Source organism: Netta rufina (genome assembly GCF_964035555.1).
Source record: "Netta rufina genome assembly, chromosome: 29".
NCBI classification, from domain to species: domain Eukaryota; kingdom Metazoa; phylum Chordata; class Aves; order Anseriformes; family Anatidae; genus Netta; species Netta rufina.
In genome coordinates this window covers 2,086,550-2,104,399 of record NC_140153.1, presented here as the reverse complement: position 1 = coordinate 2,104,399, position 17,850 = coordinate 2,086,550, and the positions used below count along the sequence as shown (strand labels likewise).

General features: G+C 54.7%; 3 protein-coding genes across 3 annotated transcripts; all 3 read left to right on the top strand.

Moving 5' to 3' along the window:
- The first annotated feature begins 1,397 nt into the window (after window positions 1-1,397).
- On the top strand, window positions 1,398-4,354 carry LOC311219719 (CD48 antigen-like). Its single transcript, XM_084302995.1, has 4 exons — window positions 1,398-1,535; window positions 2,824-3,141; window positions 3,218-3,487; window positions 3,688-4,354. The coding sequence occupies exons 1-4, from the start codon at window positions 1,484-1,486 to the stop codon at window positions 3,729-3,731; spliced, it is 684 nt and encodes a 227-aa protein (XP_084159121.1). The 5' UTR covers window positions 1,398-1,483; the 3' UTR covers window positions 3,732-4,354.
- A 3,902-nt stretch (window positions 4,355-8,256) lies between these two features.
- On the top strand, window positions 8,257-10,698 carry LOC311219728 (CD48 antigen-like). Its single transcript, XM_084303005.1, has 3 exons — window positions 8,257-9,490; window positions 9,572-9,841; window positions 10,032-10,698. The coding sequence occupies exons 1-3, from the start codon at window positions 9,430-9,432 to the stop codon at window positions 10,115-10,117; spliced, it is 417 nt and encodes a 138-aa protein (XP_084159131.1). The 5' UTR covers window positions 8,257-9,429; the 3' UTR covers window positions 10,118-10,698.
- A 2,320-nt stretch (window positions 10,699-13,018) lies between these two features.
- Window positions 13,019-17,274, top strand: LOC311219717 (CD48 antigen-like). The gene is made up of 4 exons (XM_084302990.1): window positions 13,019-13,153; window positions 14,556-14,873; window positions 14,950-15,219; window positions 15,410-17,274. The coding sequence occupies exons 1-4, from the start codon at window positions 13,102-13,104 to the stop codon at window positions 15,493-15,495; spliced, it is 726 nt and encodes a 241-aa protein (XP_084159116.1). The 5' UTR covers window positions 13,019-13,101; the 3' UTR covers window positions 15,496-17,274.
- Window positions 17,275-17,850: the final 576 nt, after the last annotated feature.

Genomic DNA, 17,850 nt, shown 5'->3' with positions numbered 1-17,850 from the left:
AATTAAATGTGCCACTTTGATGGAAGCTCTCTCCTGATGGTGCTGCCTGCTCCCCTCTCGTCTGATTCCCTGCATCAAAATACCTTTGTGTCTGCTCCCTGTGAAGGGAGCACTAATGGGGATCGTTAATGGGGAGCTGTGCTGGGAGGGTGCTGGGGGGGAGCTGGCTGTCCTAGCAAGGAAACCTGGGGCTCAGGCACCGCTGTGCTGCTGCCGATCGGAGCCAGCCCACGCCCTGTCTTCTGCTCTTCAAGGCATGCAGGTGTGAGCAGAATACTTCTCGCACTAAATACGGGTGAATGCAAAATGCAAATGAGCATAAAGAGACTTTTCTTATTTCTTTTTGGTGAATAATATCCCTTCCAATAGCATAAGTCCCAACCCCCTCTCGCCTTGGCCACGGGAGGTAAGTCTGGGCTGTGCCTGGCTGAGGGAGTTTGTTGTTGGGGTGGGGGCTGCAACCTGCACGCAGGACAGTGTGGGCATTGATGGAGAATCTGGGGCAGAGACTTCAGGCACATGGAAGGGGCTGAGGCTGCTGCCTGTCAGCGGGGGCTGATGTAGGAGATGCATCTCCTTTTGCAGAAGGGTCTGGCCCCAAAATCAGGGTCCCCGTGCTCCTAATGAGCAGAATCATCTGAGGCTGCCGGTTCCGAGCTGCACCCATCAGCCCAAGCCATTCTCCATCATGGTATTTTTTCCCTAACGGCCATGCTTTGCACATGGGGGGTGACCTGCAGCACCCAGGCTGCAGCTTGCATGGTGACAACACGGTTTGACCCCCACTTCTGCCAGTTCCCACTGGTGTGGGTTGAGCCAGTGATGCTCAGCCCCGCTGTGCCTGGGGACGGGGACAGGCACTGCCCGTCTGGCTGCAGCATTGTGTGCGCTGGCACATTCATAGGAACACCTCTTGCTGGCATCGGATCTCCTCCCTGATGGGTGTGAACTGCAGAGGGCTGAAATTAAACTGGGTCAGGGCTCAGCAGGTGCTGCCATCGCCCTTCCTTCACAAGTGTTTGGTTGCCCCCAGCACAGGACTTCGCTGCCCTTTGCCCCCAAAAGAACCATAGAATATCGCGAGTTGGAAGGGACCCACCCACAAGGATCATCGAGTCCAACTCCTGGCACCGCACAGGTCTATCCAAAAGTTTCGACCATGTGACTAAGTGCACAGTCCAAATGCTTCTTAAATTCAGACAGGCTTGGTGCAGTGACTACTCCTCCGGAGAGCCTGTTCCTTTGTGCGACCACCCTCGGAGAAGAACCTCTTCCTGATGTGTAGCCGAAACCTCCCCTTCCTCAGCTTGACTGCCGCCCTCCGGCTCTCTCAGGCTTGAGGACACAAAAGAGGAAGAAACGGTGCACTCTTTATTTTTCGTCTGAACGTACTTTCTTGACCAGAGAGCTGGGGGCTTTGTGGGTTTCTGTGCTGGAGCCACGTGAGTTTCAGTGATAATTTGTGTGCCAGACTGCAGTGAAGATGGCGGTGGGGCTTGCAGTGGAGCTCCTCTTCCTCTTCTCTGTTGTGCAAGGTAACATCAGGGTGTGTGTGTGGGGTGTCCTCCGGGACAAGGGTGCAGGGTGGGCTGTGATGCGGGACTGGGGGCGGATGGTGCTGGGTAGGGCAGTGGTGGTGGTGGAGGTGGGCACTGGGGTGGTGCCTGTGGGTCGCCCGTCCAACAAGAGCCTTTTCCATCCTCACTCTTTTCTCCAGCAATTTCCATCCCCAAGCTGTGACCTGGGTAGAAACCCTGATGTCTGTCTCGCTCCCCATGGGGCACCCCAGTGTCCCAGCAAGCAGGGGGGCTAAGGGCTGCCTAGTGAGCTGGGAAGGGGGGAGAAAAGGAAGCAAAAGTGGAAGCAAAAATGTCAGTGACAGAGCTCGGCATGAAGCCGTGCCTCTCAAGGTGCTCCGAGTGTTGAGAAAAGGAAAGGCACGGATGTGTACGGACACGGGGGCAGGCAGCTGGGGCGTGGCCCTGCAGGGGGGGACAGGGCGTTTGGGGCTGAGGCAGCCAAAATGGCCGCCCGTCCCCTGCCCATGGGAAGGACCAGAGGGCGCGATGTGCGAGGTTTGCGTAACTCCGAGATGAGTAGGCTGAGGGGAGGCCTCATGGCGGCCAGCAGCTTCCTCATGAGGGCAGCACCGATGCAGGCCCTGGTCTCTTCTCTATGGTGACAGGATGTGGGGAAATGGAGTCGGGGTTGGCCTGACCGGCTGTTAGGGAAGACTTTGCTTTGGTCAGGCCCTAGAAGAAGCTTGCGGGGTTGTGGGCATGGCCCCAAGACAGTCGATGCTCAAGCAAGTGGACAGCACTCTTGGATATATGCAGTGACTCCATGCTCTTGGAGGCAGGAGTTGGGCTGATGAGCCTCAGGGTGTTCCCACCATTGGGCATTGCAAAGTAACCTTTAATTTTGGTAAAGAATCACAAAATCATTAAGGTTGGAGACGCCCTCCAAGCTCATGTGGTGCAACCACCCCCCAACCACCACAGTCACCCACTATCCCATGTCCCCAAGCACCACGTTCAACCTTTCCTTGAACACCCGCAGGGGCGGTGACCCCACCACCCAGGGCAAAGAGCACCGTGGCCACCAGGTCCAACCGTTACCCTAGTGCTGCCAGGTCTGCCAGGAGACCGTGTCCCTGAGCACCACAGCAGATATGTCCAGGAACGGTGCCCCAGCGCCTTCTCTGGGCAGCCTTTTCCGATGCCTCACAGCCCCAGGGGGCTACAAAGGCGGGTGGCTGAGGCAAGGGGCTGCCCCGTCCCCCCGAGCCATGCTTGGTAGCACAATTCTCTGCTCTCCCCACAGCACGGGTGCAGGCGGTCTCCTCACAGGAAGTAGGGGTGGTGGGAGGTGTGGTGTACCTCAGCCCCCCGCCGCAGACCCAGACGACCACCTACCACCAAAGCCACTGGCGCTATGGCAGCTTCCTGAAGGTTGCCATCCATGAGTACGGGAGGGGAGTCCGGTACCCGAATGGCCCTTTCAAGGACCGCCTTGAGCTCTTCCCCAACAATACGCTGAAGATCAGCTGCTTGCAGAAAAACGACAGCAACATCTACTGGGTGTACCTGGAGGACGTGGCGGGCATGGAGCACACCTACAGCGTCTACCTGAAGGTGTATGGTGAGCCTGGGGGGGTGGTGGTCCCGGCACCCCGCTGGGGACAGGGCGGGCTGTGACATCCCAGTGCCTCTTGCAGATGTGGTCCCCAAACCTACCGTACGTGCCATAGTGAACGGGGACAACCCGGAGCGCTGCGATGTCACCCTGGAGTGCTGGGTGCAGCTGGAAGACGTGACCTATGAGTGGATGCCCGCCAGCAGGGTCGTGCCAGGGGGCTCTAACAGCACCAACAGCACCCTGTCCCTCTCCTTCAACCCCTCCCTGGAAACCTACACCTGCAGGGCCAGCAACCCCGTGTCCTCCAGCAGCGCCCAGCTGACCCGCAGGCACCCCTGCTCGTGGACAGGTACCGGCTGTACCAGGTGGCAGAACCTGGTTGAGATGGGCGGGAGGTGGCTGCCGGGTGTCCCAGGGGTCAGGTTCCTTTTCCCATGGGCTGTGGGTCGCAGGAGCCCCCGGGGAGGGGACTGTGGGGCTGCGTGTTCCAGCCCTGCGGTGGTCCCACATGGGGATGCTCTCATGTCTGGGTTTTCCCTCTGCCTCCAGCTGAGTCCTCTGCTGTCACCCCCACACCAAGACCAGCATGCTGATGTTGCTGGGACACCTCCTCCTCCTCTTCTTCGCTCTGCATTAATGACACTCTGTGGCTGCTGTCTGTCAGTGTCTCGTCACCCCTCTGCTGTGAGGGTAGAACCTGGATGAAGCCCCCAGATGGCAAGTCTCTTGCAATGGCACTTTGAGAACCCCAGCAATGCAAATCAGCAAATGGACTTTTAGCAGCTCAAAAATGCACCCAGCCCTAGCTCTGAGACCTGAGCTGAGCCTTTCCTGCAGGTTCCCCATGGCAGTGGGCATCCTTGGTTCTCTTGGAGTCTGCCAGCCACTGGGTGGGAATGCCCTTAGGGGACTGGTGTGTGGTGTGGTTATGAGGGCTGGTACACAGCACGTTTAGCCTGGAACCTGTGACACCTTATGGGCAAGTGCACCCCTGGGTGGTTGAAGCTTGTCCTTTGAGGAGACAGCTTTGAAATTTGGACTGTGTATTGCTGGGAGCTGAGGATGCAGCATGCGCCTGTTGTGTTTAATGCTAGCCTGCAACTAAACGCTATACAGCCCTTTCCCCCTCCCCTCCCCAGGATGGGGGAAAGAAACGAGAAACTGAAGCTTGTGAGTTGAGATAGTGACAGTTTATTAGGACAGAAACTACTACTACTACTACTACTACTACTACTACTACTACTATTACAAATAAAAATGTGTACAGAACAAGTGATGCATGATGTGATTGCTCACCACCCACTGACTGCTGACCAGTCTGACCCCTAGCAGTCTGGTCCCCCCTCCCCGGCTAGCCCCCCCCATATACTGTCCATCATGACCCCAGATGGCATGAAATACCCCTCTGACCAGTTTGGGTCAGCTGTCCTGGGTCTGTCCCCTTGCAACTCTTGCTGCACCCCCAGCCTGCCCGTTGGCAGGACAGGGCGAGAAGCTGAAAAGTCCCTGGCTTGGTGTAAGAACTGCTCTGCAACAATTAAAACATCGGTGTGGTATCAACCTTCTTCTCATCCTAAATCCAAAGCATAGCACCCTACCAGCTACTAGGAAGAAATTTAACTCTACCCTAGCTAAAACCAGGATTGCGTGTTAGTGCCAGTGTAGGAGCAAGTTTTTTTTTTTTTGTTTGTTTATATTGTTCTTTTTTAGTTTTTGACAGATCCAATGCACCTTTTGAATTCACTTTTAAGTGTTTTTAAGTGTGAATAGAAGCCGAACTGGTTCTAGTCCAGTTCTAGCATGTCCGGCACTGCAGCACTTAGTGGTGGCGTGACTTCGTTCAGGCCACCATAGTCCACTGTTAGTCTCCACTCACCATTAGACTTTTGCACTGGCCATGTGGGACTATTAAAAGGTGAATGAGTCTTGCTGATCACTCCTTGTGTCTCCAATTGATGAATTAGCTTATGGATGGGAATCAGGGAGTCTCTGTTGGCGCAACACTGCTGCTGGTGCACAGTTGTGGTAGCGATTGGCACTTGCTGTTCTGTGACCCTCAGCAGCCCCACAACAGAAGGGTCCTCTGAGAGACCAGGCAAGGTAGACAATTGCTTAATGCCCTCCGTCTCTTAGGCAGCTATTGCAAACGTCCATCAGAACTCTTTTGTGTCCTTGAAAAATCCTCTCCTGAGATAGTCTGTGCCAAGGATTCATGGAGCATCCTGGCCAGTCACCGTTCAGTGCTTTTGCCACTCATTCCCAGTTAGACTCACTTCAGCCTCCGATACAGTTAACTGCTGGGATTCCCCCGTCACTCCATAAATACAGATGGGTTCTTGCCCTTTATAGCTTGATGGCATTACTGTACACTGTGCACCGGTGTCTACTAAAACCTTATACTTCTGTGCCTCTGACGTGCCTGGCCATCGAATCCACAGTCCAATAAACTCGGTTGTCCCTTTCCTCCCCCTGGCTGGAGGCAGGGCCCCTCTAATCCTGGTCAGAATCTTCATTTCTGTGTTTGGAGGACTGCACGCTGCAAGTTGTAGCAGGAAGTTTCTCACAGAACCTTTTTTTTTTTCTGATTATTTTTCTTTGCAACTCGCGTACCCGTGCCTCTAGGGTCGACGCAGATTTTCCATCCCATTTTCTCATGTCCTCTCTATGGTGACTGAGGTAAAAGCATGGGGTGGCATGGGCTGTGTACCCATTACATCTTCTTCCTTGCACAGAAGGATACTTTCCCTTGATAGCTGAGACCACCATTGTCGGACCACCGTCGCTGAATGTCTAGCCGAAACCTCACGTTCCTCAGCTTGACTGCCGCCCTCCAGCTCTCTCAGGCAAGACTGGAGGATCAAATGAGGAGGAAATGATGCAGTCTTTATTCTTCGTCTGAACGTACTTTCTTGACCGGAGAGCTGGTGGTGGGCACTGGGGTGGTGACCGTGAGTCACCCGTCCTACATGAGCCTTCCCCATCCTCACTGTTTTGTCCAGCAATTCCCACCCTCAATCTGTGACCTGCGGGGACACCCCGGTGTCCTTCTCGCTCCCCATGGGGCACCCCGGTGTCCCACAGAGCTGGTGGCCAGGGGCTGCCAAGCTGGTGGCCAGGGTTGTGAAAAGGGAAGGCCTGGGTGTGTATGGACACGGGGGCAGGCAGCTGGAGCGTGGCCCTGTGGGGGGGATAGGGCGTTTAGGGCTAAGGCAGCCAAAATGGCCGCCCAAAGCCTGGGGTGCAGAGGAAATGGCTGCCTTCTGTCATCAGCATCAGCATGGCCTCACCCTGAGCTCCTTGTGCAGTTTTGGGCTCGGCACCATATGAAGGACATGAAAATATCAGAATGGGCCCAAAGGAGGGCAACGGGGGCATGGCAAGGACCAGAGGGTGCGATGTGCGAGGTTTGCGTTGCCCTGAGAGCAGTAGGCTGAGGGGAGGCCTCATGGCGGCCAGCAGCTTCCTGTGAGGGCAACACCAGCGCAGGTCCTGGTCTCTTCTCTATGGTCACAGGGAGGGAGGAAATGGAGCCGGGGGCGGCCAGACTGGCTGTTAGGTGAAACTTCGCTGCCTGTGTGAAGCTAGGAGTCAGGCTGATGAGCCTCAGCGTGCTCCCACCATGGGGCATTGCGTATTTCCTTGAACACCCGCAGGGGCGGTGACCCCACCACCTCCCTGGGCAAAGAGCACCGTGGCCACCAGGTCCAACCGTTACCCTAGTGCTGCCAGGTCTGCCATGAGACCGTGTCCCTGAGCACCACAGCAGATATGTCCAAGAATGGTGCCCCAGCCCCTTCCCTGGGCAGCCTTTTCCGATGCCTCACAGCCCCAGGGGGCTACAAAGGTGGGTGGCTGAGGCAAGGGGCTGCCCCGTCCCCCCGAGCCATGCCTGGTAGCACAACTCTCTGCTCTCCCCACAGCACAGGTGCAGGCATCCTCCTCGCAGGCAGTAGGGGTGGTGGGAGGTGTAGTGTACCTCAGCCCCCCGCCGCAGACCCAGACGACCACCTACCACCAAAGCCACTGGCGCTGTGGCAGCTCCCTAAAGGTTGCCATCCATGAGAACGGGAGGGGAGTCTGGTACCTTGATAGCCCTTTCAAGGACCACCTTGAGCTCTTCTCCAACAATACGCTGAAGATCAGCTGCTTGCAGAAAAACAACAGAAACATCTACTGGTTGTACCTGGAGGACAAGGCGGGCAAGGAGCACATCTACAGCGTCTACCTGAAGGTGTATGGTGAGCCTGGGGGGGTGGTTGTCCTGGCACCCCTCTGGGGACAGGGCGGGCTGTGACATCCCAGTGCCTCTTGCAGATGTGGTCCCCAAACCTACCGTGCGTGCCATAGTGAACGAGGACGACCCAGAGCGCTGCGATGTCACCCTGGAGTGCTGGGTGCAGCTGGAAGACGTGACCTATGAGTGGATGCCCGCCAGCAGGGTCGTGCCAATGGGCTCTAACAGCACCCTGCCCCTCTCCTTCAACCCCTCCCTTTATATATTGTACGTTTAGCTGAAACTTCCTCTTTCTCTGCTTGACTGCCGCCCTCTGGCAATCTCAGGATTGAGGGCACAAGAGAAAAAGAAATGGTTCTCTCTTTATCCTTCGTCTGAATTTACTTTCTAGACCAGAGATCTGGGGGCTTGGTGGGCTTCTGCACTGGAGCCACGTGAGTTTCAGAGATAATTTTACGCGCCAAACCACAGTGAAGATGGCGGTGGGACTTGCTTCGGAGCTCCTCTTCATCTTCTCTATTGTGCAAGGTGTATTAGGGTGTGTGTGGGGGGTGTCCTACAGGACAAGGGTGCAGGGTGGGCTGTGATGCCGGGCTGGGGGCGGATGGTGCTGGGGAGGGCAGTGGTGGGGGTGCTGATTGTGGGCACTGGGGTGGTGCCTCTGGGTCGCCCGTCCTACAAGAGCCTTTCCCATTCTCAATCTTTTTTCCAGCAATTCCCACCCCTAAGCTGTGACCTGCAGGGACTCCCCGCTGTCCATCTCACTCCCCATAGGGCACAATGGTTTCCCACCAAGCAGGGGGGCAAGGGGCTGCCGAGTGAGCTGGGAAGGAGGGAGGAAGGGAACCAAAAGTGGAAGCAAAAATGTCAGTGACAGACCTCGGCATGAAGCTGTGCCTCTCAATATGCTCCGAGCGTTGAGAAAAGGGAAGGCACGGATGCGTACGGACATGGGGGCAGGCAGCTGGAGTGTGGCCCTGCAGGGGGGGACAGGGCGTTTGGGGCTGAGGCAGCCAAAATGGCCGCCCTTCCCCTGCCCATGGGAAGGACCAGATGGCGCGATGTGTGATGTTTGTGTAGCCCTGAGAGGAGCAGGCTGAGGGGAGGCCTCATGGCAGCCAGCAGCTTCCTCATGAGGGCAGCACCCTGGTCTCTTGTCCCTGGTGACAGGATGTGAGGAAATGGAGCCGGGGTGCCAGCCTGGCTGTTAGTCAAAATTTTTCTGTGTACAGGCCCTGGAAGAAGCTCGCGGGGTGGTGGGCATGGCCCCAAGACAGTTGATGCTCAAGCAAGTGGACAGCACTCTTGGATATATGCCGTGACTCTAATTTCTGCGGAGGCAGGAGTTGGGCTGATGAGCCTCTGCCTGTTCCCACCATGGGGCATTGCATGGAAACATTTATTTTGGAAAAAATGTCACAAAATCATTAACTTTGGACAAGCCCTCCAAGCTCATGGTGGTGCAACCACCCAAGTCACCCACTAACCCATGTCCCCAAGCACCGTGTTCAACCTTTCCTTGAACACCCGCAGGGGCGGTGACCCCACCACCTCCCTGGGCAAAGAGCACCGTGGCCACCAGGTCCAACCGTTACCCTAGCGCTGCCAGGTCTGCCACGAGACCGTGTTCCTGAGCACCACAGCAGATATGTCCAGGAATGGTGCCCCAGCCCCTTCCCTGGGCAGCCTTTTCCGATCCCTCACAGCCCCAGGGGGCTACAAAGGCGGGTGGCTGAGGCAAGGGGCTGCCCCGTCCCCCTGAGCCATGCCTGGTAGCACAACTCTCTGCTCTCCCCAAAGCACGGGTGCAGACGGCTACCTCGCAGGCAGTAGGGGTGGTGGGAGGTGTAGTATACTTCAGCCCCCCACTGCAGAACCTGACAACCACCTACCACCAAAGCCACTGGTACTGCGGCAGCTCCCTGAAGGTTGCCATCCATGAGTACGGGAAGGGAGTCCGGTACCTCGATGGCCCTTTCAAGGACCGCCTTGAGCTCTTCCCCAACAATACGCTGAAGATCAGCAGCTTGCAGAAAAACGACAGCAACAGCTACTGGATGTACCTGGAGGATGTGGCGGGCAAGGAGCACACCTACAGCATCTACCTGAAGGTGTATGGTGAGCCTGGGCAGGGAGGGTGGTGGTCCTGGCACCCCTCTGGGGACAGAACAGGCTGTGACATCCCAGTGCCTCTTGCAGATGTGGTCCCCAAACCTACCGTGCGTGCCATAGTGAACGGGGACAACCCGGAGCGCTGCGATGTCACCCTGGAGTGCTGGGTGCAGCTGGAAGACGTGACCTATGAGTGGATGCCCGCCAGCAGGGTCATGCCAGTGGGCTTTAACAGCACCAACAGCACCCTGCCCCTCTCCTTCAACCCCTCCCTGGAAACCTACACCTGCAGGGCCAGCAACCCCGTGTCCTCCAGCAGCGCCCAGCTGACCCGCAGGCACCCCTGCTCGTGGACAGGTACCGGCTGTACCAGGTGGCAGAACCTGGGTGAGATGGGTGGGAGGTGGCTTCCGGGTGTCCCAGGGGTCAGGTCCCTTTTCCCATGGGCACGAGCCCCCTGCGGAGGGGACCGTGGGGCTGCGTGTTCCAGCCCTGCGGTAGTCCCACTTGGGCTGCTCTCATGTCTTGGTTTTCCTTCTGCCTCCAGCTGAGTCCTCTGCTGTCCCCACCGCCACCAAGACCAGCATGCTGATGTTGCTGGGACACCTCCTCCTCTTCTTCGCTCTGCATTAATGACATGCTGTGGCTGATGTTGTCCGCTGTTTGGGTAGAACCTGGATGAAGCCCCCTGATGGCAAGTCTCTTGCAACGGTACTTTGAGAATCCCAGCAATGTGAATCACCAAATGGACATTTAGCAGCTCAAAAATGCACCCAGCCCTAGCTCTGAGACCTGAGCCGAGCCTTTCCTGCAGGTTCCCGAAGGCAGTGGGCATCCTCGGCTTTTGCCTAGTGTCTGCCAGCCACTGGGGGGGAATGCCCTTAGGGGACTGGTGTGTGGAGTGGTTATGAAGGATGGTACACAGCAGGTTTAGCCTGGAACCTGTGACACCTTCAGGGGAAGTGCACCCCTGAGTTGTTGAAGCTTGTCTTTGGAGGAGATGACTTTGAAACTTGGACTGTGCGTCGCTGGGAGCTGATGCAGGATGTGTGTGTTGTGGTTTAACCCAGCTGGCAACTAAACACTATACAACCCTTTCCACCCCTTCCCAGGATGGGGGAAAGAAACGAGAAACTGAAGCTTGTGAGTAGAGATAGACACAGTTTATTAGGACAGAAAATAATAATAACAACAACAATAACAATAATAAAAAAGATGTGTACAGAACAAGTGATGCATGATGTGATTGCTCACCACCCGTTGACCTATGCCCAGTCTAACCCCTAAGAGTCTGGCCCCCCCTCCCCGGCTAGTCCCTCCTATATACTGTCCAGCATGATCCCAGATGGTATGGAATACCCCTTTGGCCAGTTTGGGTCAGCTGTCCTGGGTCTGTCCCCTCCCAGCTCTTGTTGCACCCCCAGCCTGCCCGCTGGCAGGACAGAGCGAGAAGCTGTAAGCTTCTATACCTATACAGCGAGAGAAATCTTTTCTCACATCTCGTAGCTCACGCTCGTATAGGTTTCGGCTAGGTACTGCTGTTTTTGCAAAGTCTTCCTCTTCATCCTCCTGCTCCTCTGATGGCCCGGCCTCGTCTTCTCTATACGTAGGCCTAGCAGAAGGCTCTCTGCATTCTGAACGACCTGACTCTCTATACCATTTTTTCACCTTGGTTACGGGTGCAACCGATGCTGGTACAGTTTGTTTCCCTGGCTCAGCCTTGGCGCCCGTTTTAGGGCTTGGAGCGGCTGCTGGGCCTGTCTCAGAGGTTGAAGTGGCCGATGGTCTGTCACTGGGGTTATATTGGCATTGAGTGAAGCTCAGTAAGCATAGGCCAAGCCCCAGCACGTTGCAGTGATTTCTGCTTGTGTGGTACTGCCAGGGTGATGACACACCTTTTTCAAGCACTCGACCACTTTTTTAGGATTTTTCAGTTGTTTGGGGCTAAGTTTGCAAAGCACTGGAGGTGCCCACTGCTCTAGATGCCTGCCCATATTCTCCCACTCTCCCTTCCTCTCATAGCTATCCTGCCTCATGACAGACCTCTGGATGACACTCTTAAATATTTATTTAACCTTAGACAAAATCTGAAGTGCATTCAGGAGACATAACAATGAGAACATGCTGGTCTGAACATCCCAAAGATGTTCATCACCGGGACAGGGGAGAGAAACGAGAAACTGAAGCTTGTGGGTTCACATAGGGACAGTTTATTAAGACAGAAAATAAAATAAAATAAAAATAAAATAAAACAAAACAAAATAAAATAGTAAATAGTACAAAACAAGTGATGCACAATACTGTTGCACACGACCTGATGACTGATGCCCATCCTATCCCCAAGCAGACGACCCCCACCCCAGCCAGCCCCCCCTATATATTGTCCAGTATGATGCCAGATGGCATGGAATACCCCTTTGGCCAGTCTGGGTCAGCTGTCCTGGGTCATTCCCCTCCCACCTCTTGTTGCACCCCCAGCCTGCCCGCTGGCAGGACAGAGCGAGAAGCTGAAAAGTCCTTGGCTTGGTGTAAGAACTGCTCTGCAACAATTAAAACATTAGCATGTTATCAGAACTCTTATCCTAAATCCAAAATATAGCACCCTACCAGCTACTAGGAGGAAAATTAACACTATTCTAGCTAAAACCAGGACAGTGTGTTAGTGCCCGTGTATGAGCTTGTTTTGTTGTTGGTGTTTTTTTTTTTGACAGATCCGATACACCTTGTGAATTCACTTTTAAGTGTTTTTAAGTGTGAATAGAAGCTGAACTGGTTCTAGTCCAGTTCTAGCATGTCCGGCACTGCAGCACTCAGTGGTGGCATGACTTCGTTCAGGCCACGACAGTCCACTGTTAGTCTCCACTCACCATTAGACTTTTGCACTGGCCATGTGGGACTATTAAATGGTGAATGAGTCTTGCTGATCACTCCTTGTGTCTCCAATTGATGAATTAGCTTATGGATGGGAATCAGGGAGTCTCTGTTGGCGCAACAGTGCTGCTGGTGCACAGTTGTGGTAGCGATTGGCACTTGCTGTTCTGTGACCCTCAGCAGCCCCACAACAGAAGGGTCCTCTGAGAGACCAGGCAAGGTAGACAATTGCTTAATGCCCTCTGTCTCTAAGGCAGCTATTGCAAAAGTCCAGCAGAACCCTTTTGTGTCCTTGAAAAATCTTCTCCTGAGATAGTCTGTGCCAACGATTCACAGAGCATCCTGGCCAGTCACAACACAATGAATGCAGTGACTACTTCTCCAGAGAGCCTGTTGCAGTGTGGGACCAGCGTTGGTAAACGTCTAGCTGAAACCTCCCCTTCCTCAGCTTGACTGCTGCCCTCCAGACCTCTCAAGTAAGTTTGGTCGACACAAAAACCGAAAAAAACAAAGTCTTTATTAATTGTCTGAATGTACTTCCTTGTCTGGGGTGCTGGGGTCTTGACTGCCGCCCTCCGGCTTTGCCAAGGAAGGCTTTTGGTCTCGAAGAGGAAGTGAGTAAGGGTGCAGTCTTCCTACTTCGCCTGAACGAACGTTCTTGACCGGAGAGCTGGGGGCTTGGTGGGTTTCTGTGCTGGAGCCACGTGAGTTTCAGTGATAATTTTGCGCGCCAAGATGCAGTGAAGATGGTGGTAGGACTTGCAGCGGAGCTCCTCTTCATCTTTTCTATTGCGCAAGGTAACATCAGGGTGTGTGTGGGGGGTGTCCTCCGGGATAAGGGTGCCAGGTGGGCTGTGATGTGGGGCTGGGTGCGGATGGTGCTTGGGATGGTGGTGGTAGTGGTGCTGGTGGTTGTGGGCACTGGGGCAGTGCCCGTGAGTCGCCTGTCCTACATGAGCTTTTCCCATCCTTATTCTTTTCCCCAGCAATTCCCATCCCCAAGCTTTGACCTGCGGGGACACCCCAGGGTCCCACCGAGCTGGGGGCGAGGGGCTGCCAAGTGAGCTGGGGAGACGGGAGGAAAGGAAGCAAAAGTGGAAGCAAAAATGTCAGTGATAGAGCTTGGCATGAAGCCGAGCCTCAAAAGATGCTCCCAGGTTTGAGAAAAAGGAAGGCACGGATGTGTACGGACACAGGGGCAGGCAGCTGGAGTGTGGCCCTGTTGGGGGGGTCAGGGCGTTAGGGGCTGAGGCAGCCAAAATGGCCGCCCAAACCCTGGGCTGCAGAAGAAATGGCTGTTCTGCTGTCATCAGCATCAGCACGGCCTCGCCCCAAGCTCCTTGAGCAGTTCTGGGCGCGACACTATACGAAGGACATGAAAATATCAGAATGGGCCCAAAGGAGGGCAACGGGGGCATGGCAAGGACCAGAGGGCGCGATGTGCGAGGTTTGCGTAGCCCTGAGAGGAGCAGGCTGAGGGGAGGCATCATGGCGGCCAGCAGCTTCCTCATGAGGGCAGCACTGACGCAGGCCCTGGTCTCTTCTCTATGGTGACAGGATGTGGGGAAATGGAGCCGGGGGCGGCCTGACAGGATGTTAGGCAAAACTTTGCTTTGGTCAGGCCCTAGAAGAAGCTTGCGGGGTTGTGGGCATGGCCTCAAGACAGTCGATGCTCAAGCAAGTGGACAGCACTCTTGGATATATGCAGTGACTCCACCCTCTGTGGAGGCAGGAGTTGGGCTGATGAGCCTCAGTGTGTTCCCACCATTGGGCATTGCAAAGTAACCTTTAATTTTGGTAAAGAATCACTAAATCATTAAGGTTGGAGAAGCCCTCCAAGCTCATGGTGGTGCAACCACCCCCCAACCACCACAGTCACCCACTAACCCATGTCCCCAAGCACCACGTTCAACCTTTCCTTGAACACCCCCAGGGGTGGTGACCCCACCACCTCCCTGGGCAAAGAGCACCGTGGCCACCAGGTCCAACCGTTACCCTAGCGCTGCCAGGTCTGCCACGAGACCGTGTCCCTGAGCACCACAGCAGATATGTCCAGGAATGGTGCCCCAGCCCCTTCCCTGGGCAGCCTTTTCTGATCCCTCACAGCCCCAGGGGGCTACAAAGGCGGGTGGCTGAGGCAAGGGGCTGCCCCGTCCCCCCGAGCCATGCCTGGTAGCAAAACTCTCTGCTCTCCCCACAGCACAGGTGCAGGCATCCTCCCCGCAGGCAGTAGGGGTGGTGGGAGGCGTGGTGTACCTCAGCCCCCCGCCGCAGACCCAGACGACCACCTACCACCAAAGCCACTGGCGCTGTGGCAGCTCCCTGAAGGTTGCCATACATGAGAATGGGAGGGGGATCCGGTACCCCAATGGCCCTTTCAAGGACCGCCTTGAGCTCTTCCCCAACAATACGCTGAAGATCAGCTGCTTGCAGAAAAACGACAGCAACATCTACTGGGTGTACCTGGAGGACAAGGCGGGCAAGGAGCACACCTACAGCGTCTACCTGAAGGTGTATGGTGAGCCTGGGGGGGTGGTGGTCCCGGCACCCCGCTGGGGACAGGGCGGGCTGTGACATCCCAGTGCCTCTTGCAGATGTGGTCCCCAAACCTACCGTACGTGCCATAGTGAACGGGGACAACCCGGAGCGCTGCGATGTCACCCTGGTGTGCTGGGTGCAGCTGGAAGACGTGACCTATGAGTGGATGCCCGCCAGCAGGGTCGTGCCAGTGGGCTTTAACAGCACCAACAGCACCCTGCCCCTCTCCTTCAACCCCTCCCTGGAAACCTACACCTGCAGGGCCAGCAACCCCGTGTCCTCCAGCAGCGCCCAGCTGACCCGCAGGCACCCCTGCTCGTGGACAGGTACCGGCTGTACCAGGTGGCAGAACCTGGTTGAGATGGGTGGGAGGTGGCTGCCAGGTGTCCCAGGGGTCAGGTCCCTTTTCCCATGGGCACGAGCCCCCTGCGGAGGGGACCGTGGGGCTGCGTGTTCCAGCCCTGCGGTGGTCCCACTTGGGCTGCTCTCACATCTGGGTTTTCCCTCTGCCTCCAGCTGAGTCCTCCGCTGTCCCCACCGCCACCAAGACCAGCATGCTGATGTTGCTGGGACACCTCCTCCTCTTCTTCGCTCTGCATTAATGACATGCTGTGGCTGATGTTGTCCGCTGTTTGGGTAGAACCTGGATGAAGCCCCCTGATGGCAAGGCTCTTGCAACGGTACTTTGAGAATCCCAGCAATGTGAATCACCAAATGGACATTTAGCAGCTCAAAAATGCACCCAGCCCTAGCTCTGAGACCTGAGCCGAGCCTTTCCTGCAGGTTCCCCATGGCAGTGGGCATCCTCGGCTTTTGCCTAGTGTCTGCCAGCCACTGGGGGGGAATGCCCTTAGGGGACTGGTGTGTGGAGTGGTTATGAGGGATGGTACACAGCATGTGACACAATGCAGCTTCTGTCTGTCAGCGTCTCGTCACACCTCTGCTCTGAGGATAGAACCTGGATGAAGCCCCCACATGGCAAGTCTCTTGCAACAGCACTTTGCAAACCCCAGTGCCTTGTTTCAGTTAGGACAGAGTTAATTTTCTTCCTAGTAGCACTTGTTTTGTATACATTATTATTAGTAGTACTATTATATTTATTATTATTATTATTTTCCTGTGTTGGTAAACTGTCTTTATCTCAACTCACAGGCTTCACTTTCCCATTTCTCTCCCCCACCCCAGAGAGGGAGGGGGGAGGATGAGCGAACGGCTGTGTGGTTTTTAGATGCTGGCTGGGTTAAACCAAGACACCCAGCAATGCAAATCAGCAAATGGACATTTAGCAGCTCAAAAATGCACCCAGCCCTAGCTCTGAGACCTGAGCTGAGCCTTTCCTGCAGGTTCCCCATGGCAGTGAGCATCCTCAGCTCTCTTGGAGTCTGCCAGCCACTGGGGGGCAATGCCCTTCGGGGACTGGTGCGTGGTATGGTTATGAGGGCCGGTACACAGCACGTTTAGCCTGGAACCTGTGACACCTTCCGGGCAAGTGCACCCCTGGGTGGTTGAAGCTTGTCTTTGGAGGAGACAGCTTTGAAATTTGGACTGTGTATTGCTGGGAGCTGAGGATGCAGATGCGCGTGTTGTGGTTTAACCCATCTGGCAACTAAACACTATACAACCCTTTCCACCCCTTCCCAGGATGGGGGAAAGAAACGAGAAACTGAAGCTTGTGAGTAGAGACAGAAACAGTTTATTAGGACAGAAAATAATAATAATAATAATAATAATAATAATAATAATAATAATAATAATAATAATAATAATAATAATAATAATAAAAAATAAAAATGTGTACAAAACAAGTGATGCACAATGCAATTGCTCACCACGCGCTGACCAATGCCCAGTCTAACCCCTAGCAGTCTGGACCCCCTCCCAAGCTAACCCCCCTATATACTGTCCAGCATGACCCCAGATGGCATGAAATACCCCTCTGACCAGTTTGGGTCAGCTGTTTTGGGTCTGTTCCCTCCCAAATCTTGCTGCTCCCCCAGCCAGCCCGTTGGTAGGACAGAGCGAGAAGCTGAAAAGTCCTTGGCTTGGTGTAAGAACTGCTCTGCAACAATTAAAACATCGGTGTGGTATCAACCTTCTTCTCATCCTAAATCCAAAGCATAGCACCCTACCAGCTAATAGGAGGAAAAGTAGCTCTATCCTAGCTAAAACCAAACAGTTTGTTAGTGCCAGTGTATGAACTAGTTTTGTTATTGTTGTTGTTGTTTTGATAGATCCAATGCACCTTGTGAATTCACTTTTAAGTGTTTTTAAGTGTGAATAGAAGCCGAATTTGTTCAAGTCCAGTTCTAGCATGTCCAGCACTGCAGCACTTAGTGGTGGCGTGACTTCGTTCAGGCCACCATAGTCCACTGTTAGTCTCTACTCGCCATTAGACTTTTGCACTGGCCATGTGGGACTATTAAATGGTGAATGAGTCTTGCTGATCACTCCTTGTGTCTCCAATTGATGAATTAGCTTATGGATGGGAATCAGGGAGTCTCTGTTGGCGCAATAGTGCTGCTGGTGCACAGTTGGGTAGCGATTGGCACTTGCTGTTCTGTGACCCTCAGCAGCCCCACAACAGAAGGGTCCTCTGAGAGACCAGGCAAGGTAGACAATTGCTTAATGCCCTCTGTTTCTTAGGCAGCTATTGCAAAAGTCCAGCAGAACCCTTTTGTGTCCTTGAAAAATCTTCTCCTGAGATAGTCTGTGCCAAGGATTCATGGAGCATCCTGGCCAGTCACAATATGATGCAGTGACTACTTCTCCAGAGAGCCTGTTGCATATTTGGACCAGTGTTGGTAAATGTCTAGCTGAAACCTCCCCTTCCTCAGCTTGACTGCCGCCCTCCGGCTCTCTCAGTCAAGGCTGGAGGACTCAAAAAAGTAAGGGTACAGTCTTTATTCTTTGTCTGAATGTACTGCCTGGACCGGTGAGCTGGGGGCTTGCTGGCCTTC